The sequence below is a fragment of the Chiloscyllium plagiosum genome, unplaced genomic scaffold, assembly GCF_037043375.1.
Source record: "Chiloscyllium plagiosum isolate Xiang-an unplaced genomic scaffold, Cpla_swu_hap1 HiC_scaffold_28, whole genome shotgun sequence".
NCBI lineage: Eukaryota > Metazoa > Chordata > Chondrichthyes > Orectolobiformes > Hemiscylliidae > Chiloscyllium > Chiloscyllium plagiosum.
This window is the reverse complement of record NW_028270166.1, coordinates 33,800,395-33,817,581: the sequence shown is the minus strand read 5'-3', so window position 1 is coordinate 33,817,581 and position 17,187 is coordinate 33,800,395. Positions and strand designations below refer to the sequence as shown.

General features: G+C 38.2%; 1 protein-coding gene across 4 annotated transcripts in view; it reads right to left on the bottom strand.

Annotated features, from left to right (window-relative positions):
- pip5k1ca (phosphatidylinositol-4-phosphate 5-kinase, type I, gamma a) overlaps positions 1-8,730 on the bottom strand; it is a 95,915-nt gene extending 87,185 nt beyond the window's left edge. For all 4 annotated transcript variants that reach the window (XM_043721007.2, XM_043721009.2, XM_043721010.2 and 1 more), the window contains exon 1: positions 8,412-8,730. In XM_043721007.2, coding sequence (XP_043576942.2) covers positions 8,412-8,514 — 103 coding nt within the window. In that variant the 5' untranslated portion in view covers positions 8,515-8,730. The remainder of the gene's footprint in view (positions 1-8,411) is intronic.
- Between the last annotated feature and the right edge of the window lie 8,457 nt (positions 8,731-17,187).

The following is a 17,187-nucleotide window of genomic DNA, read 5'->3' as shown; positions in this document are numbered from 1 at the left end:
ATATACCTATCCAATGCCCTCTTAAATGCCCATAAAGAGGGAGAGTCCACCACTGTTACTGGCAGGGCATTCCATGAACTAATGATGATATCGTCCACCATAACAGACCAAGACACACAAATAGAAAGTGGGACAGAACACCAGCGCTTCACCTGAGGCTCACTGATGATGTTATCTAGCATGGTTTGAAAACAAACTTGCCAGCTCAGCAAGCAAATTTACAAGCTGACACACTCTCCCTCTCTCTCCCACTCCCACACACACATCCCCTCTCCCAAACACACACACACATACAAGTCTATGGGTTGAATGTGCATTTGCAGATACATTCGATTTTGTCCAAAAAGCACAATCTGTAGGCAGTCCGTCCATGCAACATTTTGTAAATTCCTACTTTGCAAACAGAACCAATCTGACCCAAGGTTGGGATACAGACAGACTCTATCTTCACACCTTTAAATGCATTGTCTGAGCTGAGATGTCACTTTTAATTTGTACTGATAAAACCTTAAGTTTCCTCAGGGCCATAACTTGAAAGAAATTCTGGGATTCACATATCAAAACCTGCATCGCTAATCTAAGTGATTAAAGACTTAACAGAAATCTAGATTTGTCAATACATCGCAACAGTTACGTAATACTTTGATCTTTTACTATAAATTCCGTGTTCTTTGCTCCTGTTCCACTAGCTACCTGACGAAGGAGCAGTACTCCAAAAGCTTGTATTTTCATATAAACCTGTTGGATTGTAACCTGGTGTTGTGTGAATTTTAACTTTATCCACCCCAGTCCAACACTGGCACCTCCATATCATAACAAATTCAGGCATTCATGGAACCACATCACTTAATCTTTCTTTCACTTCAAGTTGAGAGTGGATGATGACAGCAAGTTAATGAAATATATAACTTTATGTTTAAACATTATGTATGTCTGTTGAGAAAATATCTAAAAGCTTATGGTTGAATTAAATTAAATGCAGTATTCCAAATAATTTTAAAGTTTCCTATTCCACTTAACCAGGAAAATGAAATCTGAAAAATTATTTAGAACAGTAGCAACTTCATTTATTTGCATTAGTCCTAAGTAGTATACAGTACCATAGAGTGTTGTAAGCCTGGCAAGTCCAGTTTCAGTAATATTTTTCCTTCTAACCCTGAAGGTCATAACTCCTGCTCAGTTATCAGTGGTTGCTACAGTTAACAATATATGTAATAAAAAATGTAAACCCAAAATGTAAAATCAGTTTATCAATTTATGATCTAATCTTGTTTTAAGTAATTATTTTAGTTTCTCTGAACTAACGTCTTCAAATTTATAACTTCTTATCCAGATGGATTGTCAAGCAGCTGCACTTTTCTCTCAACGTATGTAACCATTTTGTTCAAGTATCCATTTTCAACTACAGAAGGGTCCACGGTCAACATCTTCTTTATGTTTCTTCTGATGTCTTGCAACAAAGCATCGATTACATTCACAGAATGAGAAAAGGTAGTGTACTGTTTATGCTACCAGACTAGTATTCCAGAGGTCCAGGCTCTGGGAACATGGTTTCAAATTTTGTGAGAAGATTTGTAGCTCGGGTGCTCGTTGCTGTGGTTCTGTTCGCCGAGCTGGAAGTTTTTGTTGCAAACGTTTCGTCCCCTGTCTAGGTGACATCCTCAGTGCTTGGGAGCCTCCTGTGAAGCGCTTCTGTGGTGTTCCTCCGGCATTTATAGTGGCCTGTCCCTGCCGCTTCAGTTATCAGAATGTACTACCTCATGCATATCTATATCAAAGTTTGTAAACACAAGGTTTCTTTGTTTTACTAAATTGTCAGCACCATCTCTTAAAAAATACAAAAATGTTTTCCCCTACTCAGAGTCATAGAGATGTAAAGCATGGAAACAGACCCTTCAGTCCAACTCGTCCATGCTGACCAGATTTCCCAACCCAATCTAGTCCCACCTGCCAGCACCTGGCCCATATCCCTCCAAACACTTCCTATTCATATACCTATCTAGATGCCTTTTAAATGTTGCAATTGTACTAGTCTCCACCACTTCCTCTGGCAGCTCATTCCACACACGTACCACTCTGTGTGAAAAAGCTGCCTCAGATCTCTTTTATATCTTTCCCCTCTCACTCCAAACCTATGCCCTCTACTTCTGGACTCGCCCACCCAGGGAAAAGACTTTGTCTATTTATCTTATCCATACCCCTCATGATTTTATAAACCTCTATAAAGTCACCCCTCAGCCTCCAATGCTCCAGGGAAAACAGCCCTAGCTTATTCAACTTCTTGCTATAGCTCAAATTTTCCAACCCTGGCAACATGCTTGTAAATCTTTCCTGAACCCTTTCAAGTTTCACAACAATTTTCTGATAAGGAGGAGACCAGAATTGCATGCAATATTCCAACAGTGGCCTAACTAATGTCCTGTACAGTCGCAATGTGACCTCCCAACTCCTGTACTCAATACTCTGACCAATAAAGGAAGGCATACCAAACACCTTCTTCACTATCCTATCTACCTGCGACTCCACTTTCAAGGAGCTATGAACCTGCACTCCAAGATCTCTTTGTTCAGCAACATTGCCTAGGACCTTACCATTAAGTGTAAAATTCCTGCTAAGAATGGCTTTCCCAAAATGCAGCACCTCACATTTATCTGAATTAAACTCCATCTGCCACTTCTCAGCCCATCAGATCAAGATCCCATTGTAATCTGAGGTAACCTTCTTCACTGTCCACTACACCTCCAACTTTCCACAGATAATTTGATGAGTCTATCATGTAAGCAGAGCACAGAAAGTAGGATAGATAATTCCAGGTTTCAATCGCAACTGAGCTCCTGATAATACATTCAAGGAACTAAGATTGTTTTATGCCTAAGAAAGAAAAATAATTCTTTGGCAAAGGTAGCCAGCAAAAAAAAAACATAGATGTAAACTGGATGAGTTCAATCTGGCTGGCAAATTGATTTTTTTTTAAAAATTCATAGTGGGATATGGATGCTACTGGCAAAACCAATTCTTTTTGCCTTCCATATAAAATTGTACACCAGCTATACCTTTTCAGAAGTGATAGAAGTTCTCTTTCCAATGAAAAGTTAAATATATATTAAAAGTGTCAGCTCTGCCAGATGGACATAAAAGACCTCAAGACACAACTGCTGAAAGTGTGGAGTCACACAAAGACAAGACCTGATAAAAATGGCAGATTTCCTTGCCCAGAAGAAATTATTGAATCAAACTGGATTTTACAATAATAAATTGTCATTGTCACTTCACATTCCAGAATCATTAAATGAATTAATTTCACCAGATGCCATCATGGGATTTGAGCCCTCATACATCACCACTATGCCAGCATTCCCATCATATTAACAACAATTCAGTAAGTTCCCAGTCACTCTTGCAGAAACTAACTTTATATTCCCGATATATTTAAATTAACTGAATTTAAATTTAGCAGCCGCCATGGTAAAATTTGACCTCAGGTCTTCAGATCATTATCCATAATTCAGAAGACTAGTAACAGCCAAATGCTACTGTACTATTTACTGACCTTCCCTGTCAAAGCTCATAATAATAATAAACTTGGATGAAATGCCAGTCTATAACTGTTATTCAGGGAATTATACCTATGCAGGAAATTGAAATGAGACAAGAGATGGCATGGGGATTAAGGAAGTACTACCAGAAGAAAAATGCCAAACACTGTTCGAGCAATAGTGGCTTCATTGCAGTTCTTACACAATTCAGGAAGTAGAGTTTTTTAAGCTCATGCAATTCTTACTTCAGTTCCTCTATGAGTCAAGTAAAACAGAGTCTGCTCTATAATCCACCCAATTTGTTTTTGCTCCTTTGCATAAGTCACCTGTTCTTTCATCCCATATATTAATCCTGACTGCCCCAAATCAAAGATTTTAAAATTTGCTGCAAATCAATAAAAACAAAAAAAGCTTAGAAATTCATGAGTCAATCATTATACAAAAGAGAAAGAAAGCTTAAATGTGTCAAGTTTAAAATACTGTGATGTACAATTCTAGCATCCAGAGCTCTCAGATCCTGAAATGTTACCTGTCTTCGACTTTCGGATATTGATTGGCTTTCTGTACATTTCCAACATGTTACGATATCACGAATCAATCGATACTTTTCAGTCAACTGAAAATTGCAGGAATTCTTCCCTATTTAATGCCAACTTTCTAACACAATTCACTGCAATTAGATTATTTCATAATCACAAGATCTGGACTAATACATGAAAGAGAGTTAACACTGGAATGACATTAGTCACAGAATAAGGCATTTGTGACACATTTGAGAAATTAAACAATGACCCCCCCTCCCCCCACCCTGAACGAAAACACACACACACACACACACACACACACACACACACAGCGATGTATTCCACTTGACAAAAGTGAGCAAATAGTGTCACAGCTGGGTTGTTTTTGCAGACGTAGGTTGAATCTAGTCCCAAACATTGTAATTTGGCCATATTTGACTTCAATGATCATTCTAAAATACTGAAACCAGAGAAAAGAGTAGAGGGAGAAATATCAACATGAAGGTTAGTCATGATTCAAATTAATTAAAGCCCACTTCCATGTACAAGCCTTGTCAATCATTAAGTTTATTATTCTGACAAAAAACAGAACTAATTCAACACAACACAAAAAGCTTCTAAACATAAGTGACTCTGAAATTAGGATTGTTCAAGAATAATCTGCAATAGAAATCAATGTACAACTTTGCTGTCATCAATCATTAATTCCTGGAAGTCACTTGGAATATCTCACCTATAGCATATCAAATCTGCAAAATACAAAATGGGGTAAAGCACCTTCTTATGATTGAGTCGGAGCTGTCCATTACATCTTCTTATTGAGAGCTTCCTGATTTGTTAAATTCATCAGTAGAGTCATACAGCTAATTAATGCAAATGCTTTTTAGCTGTAGTCATAAACTAATACACTTTAATGTTGTGTAATGTGTTCTTCCATGTTGCTCTTCCGTCAGCACCTCAAATTAAAGACAATATTTACAACTATATTGCTAAATGTTTTTTCATAATGCATACGAATCTCACATGCCTATTACATTTTACTTTTACTTTAATCAATACGAATACAAAAGAATAAGTCTGCAAAGAATATTTCAGTACAAAAAAAGACTTTAAACTAGAGAAATCGAATTAACTGGAGCCAGATTTAGGTTGTCTACAAATCCTGTGTATATGCGTAGACATGTCTATTTAATGGAACCCAAATAAACTTGACAGGAAAAAGAGAATTCTATATAATGAATTGTCAGCTGAGTGTTGCTTACTGCCATAATGAAGTGGATGGAGTAAGCAGCAAATTCAGTTACAGTAAACAGGTTCCTCAAATTGAAACCACTCCATCTTGGCACCAAGTCAAAGCCACTGTAAAACCGCAATAAATGCAGTATCTGCTTCTCCAGGTCAAGAGACTAACCCAACTACTGCTAAATTTTCTGTAAAATGGACTGGAACTAAAATTTATACAAATGCCAGGCTTAGCTCAAACAGTAGCTGTCACTTTAATTCAAGAGGGTCTGTGATTAAACCCTATTTCACTGAGGAAGTACTGCATTATTAGAGATTTCATCATTCCAATAATGAAACTGAGGCCTTCTCTGTCCTCTGAGGTGATTGCAATATATCCCACGCCACTATTCCAATTAGAACAGGAAATCTGTCATTTCTTGACTAATTTCTATCTTAATCAATGTCATAAAAGTATTAAATAGGCATCAATACCCTTATTTCATTGTGGATCTGTGTTTATCATAGTAGCTATATTTTAGAAATAATTAATTAATTGTAAAATACTTTCAGTCATCATGAAAAGACATAACATAAAGGCAAGAATCTTCTTTCAAGTGAAATTATGGGAACCACCATACAAATTATTAAAAGTAAAGCTAAAAACAAAACAGCATTCCTCTTAGCAAAAACAAAATCAAACTAGAAAATTCTGTGGTCAGTCAGCATTTGCAAGTAGGTGAACTGTTAGCCTTATTGGTCGAGTAACACCCAAAAGGTCAATTTGTCGTTTTTCTTCCAAATACCAAGCAATAAATTCTTAGTAGACAGTTTAACTCCATTTATTATTAAAGAAAATGTAAAACAAAGCAGTCTTTCACAACAATTCTCTTGGAAATGGCTGCCCAATTCTTCCTCCGTGTCTAGCATGGAATTCTCCAAAACTAAATGCTAAGAAACCTATCCCAACCTTTCCTTCAATTCAGGTTATTTGTAGATCACTAAAAAAAAGGAATCGTTCGCCAAGTACTTTTCAGGAAAGCAATATAGCTTACAGCTATCTAGATTTTCACAAATAAGACTAATAGCACAACAAGAATTATAGATTATAGATCACAACAAGAAGAAAGTATAAACAAAAGGATTATTTCAATAAGTTCACAATATTCCATTACTATAGGTAAAAAAAAGTATTAAATTTGTATAGCATTAGGATTGAGTGGGAGAATGCGACTAATATATAATCCCTTTTAGGTGTTGATGGAACAGTATCTTATTATTAATCAGACTTATTTTTCTTCATTAGCGGTTTTACAGCTAGTAATCATAAAGCAGGAGAATGTCTGCTTTTGTTGCTTTCACAAATAATAACTTTTCCATGTTTTTAAAACCAAAAATGCATTACCACCCACATCCTGCCCCACTCACCTATTACTCACGACCACGCCAACTCCCTGTTCCCAGATTACATTGAAAATCTCTATCTTGTTTACAAATCTTTTCAAGGCCTCTTCCTTGTCACACCCAATCTCAACTCCCTGGTCCTCGAATCCCCATGAATGCGCTTTGGTCTTCTGACACCAAACTCCCTTTGTTACAGTAGTGGCAGTGGAATGTACAACTCAGCACATCTTTTAAACTCTTCTATCTTCCTATCATCAAAAATCCTCAAATTAGCCATCTCTAGCAGCTATTAACTAACCATTTATCCTCCTGGAAGCATACTATAACTGTGACCACCTTAAAAAGGTGATTTACAACAAACATCTAGTTGCTATCAAGCTCACTAAATTTAGCCAGTAGTACCTAATTACTGTAGAAAAATCCAAATTAGTCATTTGATTCAACTTTTCTGTTGTTGTCATAGTGCCTTTTGCCTGGAGTTCAAACAGACATGAACTGAGATTTCTTTTTCTAATGTGAAAACATCCATCTTGCGCAGCATAAAACTGCAAATAGGCTTTGACTATGCAAAAGTAATTACCATATTGTCTTTTGATTTAATGACATCGAAATAATTTTACATACAACTTTGTATGAGTGTGTTACCTTTTTTGTCAGAAAATTACAACTTTTATAAGAAAAATCACTTCTATGTTTCTCCAATAAAATATCTTTCAAGATTGATTTGAAATAATTATATTGTGTCTTAATACAGGTTTCTAAACTGAGATCTATGAACTCTGAAAGGGTCCTGACTCATTATAGTTTTGCCACTTATTTACTTACTCGTAGGTTATTTGTTACTGTATAGAAATAGCTGAAGTAATTTTTGCAATTATATCACTATTTGGATGATTCCACTTTTTGAAAGCAAGAGCAGATAATCCCTAAAAATGCATCAATACTTGCAATATGGTCCACAGAAAAAAAACACAACAAAGCCGCAAACATACATTTAACGAGTCCATCTGAAGACGAATTAGTCTTATTTCACAGATCGTAATTCACATTACAAACATTTTTGATGGGGAGACAGCATTCCACCTGACCTCAACGTAATTCCCAACACACCAAACCAGGGTGCCAGTGGCATAGTGCATTCATAAATAATGTTACAAATATAGGAGATGATTGGTGCAGTCCTGATCTCAATTTCAATAACCTGCCTCCTTGTTTTTGAGACATTGCTTTGTATACAATCTGGTCATTTTAAAAGTCATGGAAAGCAGTTGTAAGATTTATCCATTTAATTCAAATACTCAAAGCGCTTTTGATATGAAAGGTGTCTAAAGACGATGTAGCAATGCTGCAGAGAATCCCCATTCAAACAGCAGAAGGAGGGAGCTGCGAAACCCCACGTCAACTGTGGCTCCCACAGAAAGAGGCTTAGGGATGCAGTTGACTTTACATCCTTCCCATCGCCACTGGTTGTTGAACGAAGCGCAACGAAAACCATCGACAGGGGGAGGACTGAGAAGCGGGTGTTACACTCAAGAGAATCTGCAAACATTCCATCAACCTTTAACACCCCACCCCCAAAAAATGGGGACATGATGGAGAGCAGCCGCAACCCGGGCAAAAGCACCTGACCGATGCCCTTTCAGTGTGGAGAGGGCCGCCTCTGGAACCGAGCCTGCCATGGAAGCGAGCCCCTGATCTGACATTGTCCCCCACTCCCCCACCTTACCTAACGGGTGTAAATCGCCCTCGGCTCCTTCTATCGCTGCCTCTTCAGCCGCCGGTACTTCGCTCTCCCCTCCGACCTCGGTCGACGCTCCGTCCGGTTCCATTCAGTCCCCGGCAGGATTTAATATTTAATTATGGGGGAAAATTCCGCGTAGGAAAGATTTTTTTTTCAAGATATAAACAAAAAGCAGGATTTGACAGTGAAATGTATGTGAGTGTGTGTTTCTCAGTCTGGGGCGAAACGCGCGAGCTGTACCGCGGGCCCACGGCTCTTCATTCACTCGCCGCTCAGTAACGACCACCCGGCTCCTCTCACCGGCAACAACAACATCAGCGGAGCCCAGAGCCGCCTCGTCACCGCTCTGTGTGCACCCGATGCCGTTGCGTCATCGCGCTGCGCGTGTGTAGTTGACGTCATCGCACCCAAATATTCCTTTCCCTGGTGACGTCATTGCAATTTGAGCTGCTCCACTTCTTTGTGAGTGGAGTTCACTTCTTAGTTTCAGGGAATCTCAATGTGATTATGGGTAGATTACCTGCAGTTTGGTGAGTTAAGGGAATCTTAATCTTCTCACAAAAAATTATTAATTTTGCTTGTATTTAACTGAAAGTTACTAGCTAAATTTAATAGGCTGTGGTAGGGCTAAATAAATTATCCATTGTGGAGCAGCTGATCTTAGTTTGAGGAAACTACTTTGTACTGGCTTTTCTGCAACTGGGATTTAGCTAACTCTCTCTAGTTTTGACACAAATAAATACAGCATCTCTGCATGACCTAGCACTGAGTATGACTTGAAGAGAGTTCTGGGAGCTTGATGAGTCAACGCAGTTAGGTGAGGTATAGAAGTAGATGTTGTTTGCTTTCTTTTACTTTTTCACAGTCATAATTGATTCAATTCACTTTAAGGCACGGGGGGAGGAGTTGATTGATGTATAATGGTGAGTAATTAAACGTTCTACTCTCTAATCTCCAGTTTAAAGTAAGTAGTCTAAAAGTAAGCTTAATTTATGGCAGGGCAGCTTTGCCATGTGAAACCATCATCTGGTATATGGAAATTGTGGTCACTTCATGTGACCTGGATGAGCACATGTGCTGTCATTGTCATTGGCTGCAGAAACTCCAGATTTTGGAGCTTGAGTGGAGGCTGGAGTCACTGGAGCATTATCAAGGCAGAGGGCTTCATGGATAACACAATTAGGAAATGAATTGAAGATGCCGGTGTTGGACTGGGGTGTACAAAGTTAAAAACCACACAACACCAGGTTATAGCTTTCGGAGCGACGCTCCTTCATCAGGTGATAGTGGAGGGCTCAATCGTAACACAGAATTTATAGCAAAAATTTACAGTGTGATGTAACTGAAATTATACATTGAAAAATTGATTGAAATTATACATTGTAAATTATATTGAAAAATCAATTTTTCAATGTATAATTTAAGTTACATCACACTGTAAACTTTTGCTATAAATTCTGTGTTACGATTGAGCCCTCCACTATCACCTGATGAAGGAGTATCGCTCCGAAAGCTAGTGTGCTTCCAATTAAACCTGTTGGACTATAACCCGGTATTGTGGGATTTTTAACAATTAGGAAAGTAATCACATTGCAGAAAATGGACATGTATGCAGGTAGGGAATGGATGACCACCAGGCAGGCCAAAAAAGCCAAGCAGATAGTGCAGGAGTCTTTTGAGACAATTCTACTTGTCAATCAGTTTTACATTCTGAATTCTGATAGGGCAATGGTTCCTCACAGAAACAAGAGCCTCACCTGTGGTACCATTGGTGGCCAGCCACACAAGAGGGAAGGAAGAAATGAGGAAGAATTGCAGTGATAAGGATTTTTTTTAGAGGAACAGCCTAGTACTTCTGTGGTTATAGGTGTGACACTAAATGGTGTGTTGCCTCTCTGGTGCCAGGGTCAAGAATGTCATAAAATGGCTGTAGGACATTCTTCTGTGGAGGGTAAGCAGTCAGAGATTGTGGGCCACATTGGTACTAATGACAAGAGTAGGAATATGAGCAAGGTCCTTCAGTCAGAATGTAGAGAGCTAGGTAACAAATTAACAAGCAGAAGATTGGGAGGCAAAGTAGGAGAATGATGCTCACCAAGTCATGATGCTCACTGGTGCAGATACAATGAGCGAAATGGTGATGCCCTGCACCTTAACAATTATCTGATTCTAATACATCACCACCCACTCTCAGATTGTCATTAACCCTCCAGGATTTGAAGATTTAATTTGTTACAAGTAACCAAGCAGAAAAATCAGAACATTATTCAGAAAGTTTTCTCATTTTATTTGGACATATGCAGGAGTTGGGTTGAAAGGTTATTTGAATCATCCAATGAAGAGTTTATTAGCCTTTCATTTGGTGCGACTAAGACAATGTGCCATAAGGATGGACAAATGGGGTTGTTCAATAACCAGAGTATGATGCAAGATGGTAAGAGGTGGGACTTTAGGTAATGAAACATTTAAGAGTATGAATAACTGCAATTGTTATATTTCTAGGTGAGGACTAAAACACCCTTTGGTTCATACATATTAAAAATTATGCCCTTTCCATATGAAGATTTAAAGATACATTTAGTTCATTGCTTACATTCAGTAAGCAGGTTCATGCTACAATAACTTTCAATGCAGAGGATTTATCATATTTCAGGAATTACGAAGGCAATAAAAAGGCAATTACAAGATTAGAAAGCTGACATAATCCTTGTCAAAACGTAGAACATTACCTTTAACAGTTTTATACTTCACAGTCTTTAACAGAGCCCGATGTGCTTTACAGAGAGGAAGGAATGAAGACTAAGCCTAGCGAGACAGCTAGATGTGTCAGAAAGTTAGGTAAAAAATTTCCATATTAATGCTTTGAAGTTTGGAAGAGCTGTAGTGTACCAAATGAGTGGGAAGACATTTTAGAGAATGGAGCCAAGATGGTTACGACTGGATCCAAGATGGTAGGTGTTACGACTAAAGGATTAACAAATAGTCAGAGTATATGAGGGGCAAAGGAGATGCTTGTAGATGTAGGTGGGGCAATTTGGAATTCATTAGTGAGCATGTTGAAGGCTACTTGTTCAAACTGCTAACATCAATCAAAATCAAATTCTTGTCAATGTTGTTCCCTTTTTTGCTTTGGTTGTGATCCATGTGTCTCCTTTCTTTTCCCAATTCCGCTCAAGAATTTTCTCTTTGAATACTTACCTAAATTATTTTTTGAAAGGCAAGTGAACCTGCTTCCACCATAGTTTCAGACAGTGCATCACAGAATGTAACTGCTCACACCATAAAGATGTTTTCCCTCATTGCCTTTTGTTCTTTTGCCAATCTTCTTTAATCTATTTCCTCTGTTTTTCACATCTTACTTTGTGGGAACAGTTTCTCTTTAACTATTCCATCTACTCCCCTCTTGATTTTTAATACCTTTGTCAAATTTCTTCTTGACCATCTCTTCTCCAAGGAGAATAGCCCCAGCATCTCCAAACTATCATGTAACTGAAGTCTCTTATCATTGAATCGACATTACCAATCCTTTCTGCATCCCCTCTAAAGCCTGAACATAGTCTGAAAGTGAGGTGTTTGGAAATGGTTGTGGGCTTTCGAGCTTTTTATGAAGGTTCGCTGTCACATCCTGGTTCCCTGCCAATTGGAGCTGAGATCAGCTAAAGAAAATGATCAATTTGGATAAGGTTATTTTCAGTTCTTAACTCAGGGATGGATTCTCAAACACTTGCACAGAATTTCCTTTAAAGATGCCTGCCCACTATGTTGTATTTTCTGGAAACCCAGTCAGTTCCAGTGCTAATAATAAGGTTGCAGTCTAGTGAGTGCACGTTATAATTATCTGTGCTATAATAACAGTGTGAAGTCACCCTACGCATTTAGAAGCGATGGGGACCTACTGTTCAACTGTTAAATCAGTTTCTTTTGTCACAACTAATTGCATACATTGAGATCAATTCTGCTGTGCTTTGTTGTGCTTCTAAGTATTTGGCCTATTTTGTTTGTCAAACCATTGTATTTCTTTAACAAAAAAAATTCAAAAGCTAGAAATCTGGAACAAAAATGTGACATTCAAGAAGTGTGCTATAAATCCACATGGAGAACAAACAGGTTAACATATTAAACATATATTATGAAGAAGGACACAACCCCAAAAAAACTGTTCTCTGCATATTGTATGCTTCTGGCATTTTCTGTGCTTATTTTCTTTCATGGTTGAGTTTTTCTGTGCTTCTTTCATGGTTCCGTTTTTTTTCTTCGTCTCCAGAAACTGTTTATTTTTATAGGTGTGCAGGCATCAGCCGACATCCTGTTTCTTAAAATTGAGGCAGTCAGCAAGATATTTAACTCTTGGTATTCCCTGTTTCTGATTGCTAAAAGAGGCCACTGGATAGTAAAGTGCATGTTTGATTAGATTTAGATTTTATTGCCATGTATACTCAAGCACTGGGGACAGGAGTACAGTGAAAAGTGGACAATGCTGTCAGTCCTGGTGTTGTCTTACGTACCAAAGTATCTAGGTACAAAATCTTAGGTATGGCATCAGAGTCAACCATATTACCTCTACAGTCACAGTCTGTAAACTGCTGGCGTTTGGCCTGATTAACAAGAATGGTCAGTTGGATGAGATACAGGACATTGGGCAACATACTTAGAATCCATACCCAAAATTCTATTGCCCTGTGCTAACTTGCATTAACCATTATCCCTGAGATCAACATTGACTCCCATTCCTACAACAGTTAAAATGTAAAATTTTGTGTTTAAATCTAACCACCAACTTTACCTTTCTCGACCATTGAACTCCTCCAGCCATACAACCATTTATTCCCCTCACCAAGTCTGACCTCTTGCTGATCTCCAATTTTACATTTCCCAGCATTTGGCAGTTAGGCCTTAGGCAGCTGAAGGCACAAGTTTGGCATTCCATGCCTAAGTCTCTCAGTATCACTATCTAGCTGTTTTCTGAGATGCACTTTAGAACTTATCTTTTCTGATGAAACTTTTGATCACCTTTCCAAATATTTACTTATGTCATATTGTGCCTGACAACTTGGCTGTGAAGTGCCTCAGGATGGTTTACAGTGCTATATAAAAGCATGTTACTGTTAATGTGTGGTAAGGAACTAACATCTTCAAAAAAGGAGGGGAGCATATTGAAAAAAGGAAAGAAAACAAGAATGAATAAAATCAAAATTCATGTCAGATGCCTGCTTTACAAAGATTGCTTACAAACTCAAAGGATGCCTGGAGATACTTAGTTTGCATAAGAGTTATCTACAGACTTCATAACAATAATCTTTGTTAACCAAGATCTCATCAGACTAATTTTGATCATACGTATGATCTAGAATTCCCCAGTTCCCTCACATTTGATATTCTGAGCTTGCTGTCATCTCAAGCTGTGTCAACCACTCCTCTCCCCTACAAGTTTTAGTGTAGTTTGGTAGGAGTTGGTGGTCAGCAGTTTAGTGAGATAGGTTCAAGGAAGCATGAAGTTGAGTATTATGACTGCTATGGGAGGAATGTGCTGGTAATCATGCTCTACTACTCCTCCAGTCACATCTAGTATACATTTTCAATCACCAAAATGGCCAATTGTTTCTCTTTTGTACTGTAATCCAGAATAAAAGAGATTTTATTTAGATGTTTTTATTGAACTCAAAAAAGTCTGTTTGCTACACCCAAAATTTGGTCTTAAAAGTGGCATATAGTGATTAACATGAAAACTATGATCCTGAAATAAAATCATGTCCCTTTAATCCCAAACTCAGACACATTGACACAACACAAAAGACAATAGTTTCTGCAGAGAAAATGTTTTATGAAAGAAAACATAAAACATCTCTGTGTGCAAAGTTTCTGAAAACAAAAGAACATGTGTTGATTTCTTGCAGTCCACCAGATTTTCTGTTGATCAAATCAAACTTGACATTCGTAAACTGATAGAAGGTGTTCAGTTCTGACTACTATCAACCTAGATCTATGTCTTGAGAAAGTGATTAAAGTCCAGCTTTCAGATTTTACAAGGTAATTAGAAATACTATTTGAAAACTTTATCAGGTTCTCAGGAATATATACTGAGTAAAGGGAGAGACTTGCATCTTCTGAGGTGTCTAGAAAAGGTTGCTAGACAGCTATTAGCATAAAGACCTCCATTGCCTTTCCAAACTAAGTTTTCCAGTAAGTAAGGCCCATAAGCCCCATCATTTATATCCTTGGAACTTCTGCATTCCTTTTCTCCAAAGTAATTTGACTTTTTTTTCTTGATTAACAGCATGTGGTTTACACTGCAAATTAAACTGTGAATCTCATGCCCTGGTAAAACTACTGAACCATTTGGGCGTCAAAATAAACCCTTTTCACTCCACAAAGTATCCAAGTCATTCCATATCTTCCAATTGTTCATATAAACCTTAAATACAAATATGCATACTCAACATCTACAAAGATGATCTCAGAGAGGGCATGAAGAGGATTAGGAGATTTTGAGCTATGGTAGGGGAAACTTTATGGGAGGTTCCTCACAGGTTACGAATCAGATTGTCTCAATCTTAGCAATAAAAAAAGTCTATGGTCTCATTGCTTCTGTTGTTAGAGACAAGGTGGGGAGATAGGAGAGAGGGTACTTAAGATGATTTACAGTGGAAAGAAGGAAGAAGGGGTTAGTTAATTATGTAACTCCTCCTCCTTCCTTCTTAGGCAGCTTCTTGAAATCGAGGATGACTTGCTTCCACTCTGTTTTGAAATTCCAATGAGTGATCTGCAGACCCTGTCTCTCATACAGTGGGTGATGCTTGGATGGTTGGGTAGATAGGTTGTTTGTAGCTTTATACGCTCCCTCCAGCAGTTTGATTTTGCCTCTGAGTTCCTTTCAATGAGTTCAGTATCTTTCCAAATGAGCTTTCTCTGCTTTGGTCAGTTATAGGCCAGGAACTCCCAAGAATTGGCTGATATGTTTGTTCTCTTCAAGATTGCTCTCAGGATACTTCAGATCATTTCTGCCATCCTCTGGAGAGTTTCCTGCCATGACTGAGTTCAAAGTAGAACCTCACCAATGTAGCGAAGCTGATTTTGGATAATCAGCACTGCAATGCTGGGGACATCAGCGTGGGAGAAGATGGACTATCTTTCTTGCCATGATATTTCAAAGATCTTACAAAAGAACTGTTGGTGCTGGCACTTTCTCAGTGATTTGAGGTACCTAATTGTCTGGACATGGAGATCTTTGCTTCCCAATAAATCATCACCATCATCTTGTTTGTGAGATCTATGTCCTCAAATAATCTCTTCTTCACTTCGCCAGAGTTTCAACTGGCACACTGAAGGCAATAATTAATTTTATCAACTGTCTGCCTTGGACAAGAGTTAGGATTAGATTGCTCCAGTGGAAGATCTAGAACAAGCACATGTAGGATGGACTGAATGACTGCCTTCTGTCCTGCAATCTTTATTCTGGATGTAGGTTTGCTCGCTGAGCTGGAAGGTTCGTTTTCAGATGTTTTGTTACCATACTAGGTAACTTCTTCAGTGAGCCTCTGGACAAAATACTGCTGATGTTTCCTGCTTTCTATTCGTACGTTTGGGTTATATGACTTGGACCCCATTTACCAACCCCTGAGAAAAAGAACAGGAAATTACATCAACACAGGAAATGACATCACCAACCCAAGGAGATCCAAACATTTAATGAACCTTCCAGCTCAGCGAGCAAATCTACATCCAGAACCTCCACCTGAGCTACAAATCTTCTCATAACTCGCTGCAATCTTTATTATTCCTGATTGCAATTTCAATGCAATGAACACTTTCTGACCTTGTATTTAAATGGTAATTCCTTGCATGACAGCATGACCAGGGCTTACCCATACCCATGGAAAGACCGATAGAGTCTGATGCTGTTCTCCCTCACATCCACATATGCACTTTCCATAAGGAATTAATGCATCTTGATGGAAAGAAAACTTGGCTGCATTCTTTCCCTCAAGTTGAGGGAAGTTATATTTCAAAGCCACAGCTTTTGTCAGTGATTAGTCATGTAGCCTTTCCTTTCAAATATATTGTATTTGAATTAGATTCTCTTACAGTTTACTAATCTTTCAAAGCTTGTTTCTGGTCACCATGAACAGTGTAATTTAAATGTATGAAGGTTAAAGATATGAATTAGACCACATATTGAAATGACTCCATAGAGTTTTTCAGTGTCTATGGTATGAACAAATGCCACATTTCTCATTGTTTACTAAGAAATGGTTAACAAGCAGCAGATTGTGATCCCAGCAGGAATGCTAACCTGCCACATTGAATATCCTTTGTTATTAAACAGTTTCACATTCTTGAATAATCTTTCTGTCACATCCTATCTACTGCTAACATTGTTATATTTAAGAATATTCAAAATTAGAATTCTAGAGCTATGACTCTGAATCACTTTGTCTTGTCACATTCTCTGACTTGTATCTCTCTCAATGTAACTTTACTAATATTACAATTTCTCTCTTTTTTTCCTGCAGTTGATGAAAGCTATTGGATTTCAACAAACACTTAGCCCTGTTTGTTGGCAAACCTGTGGTCAAGGATCAGTAGTGAATTTAGAAGTTTTGTTTTACTCACTCATGGGACACAGGCATCACTGACTGGCCAGCATTTATTGTCTGTCCCTAGTTGTCTTTGAGAATGTGTTCCTGGCAGGTTATTGAATTGTAGCAAAACGACCACCCAAACCTAATTCTGTCCTCAACCAATGTATGTTCGTACATTTTCC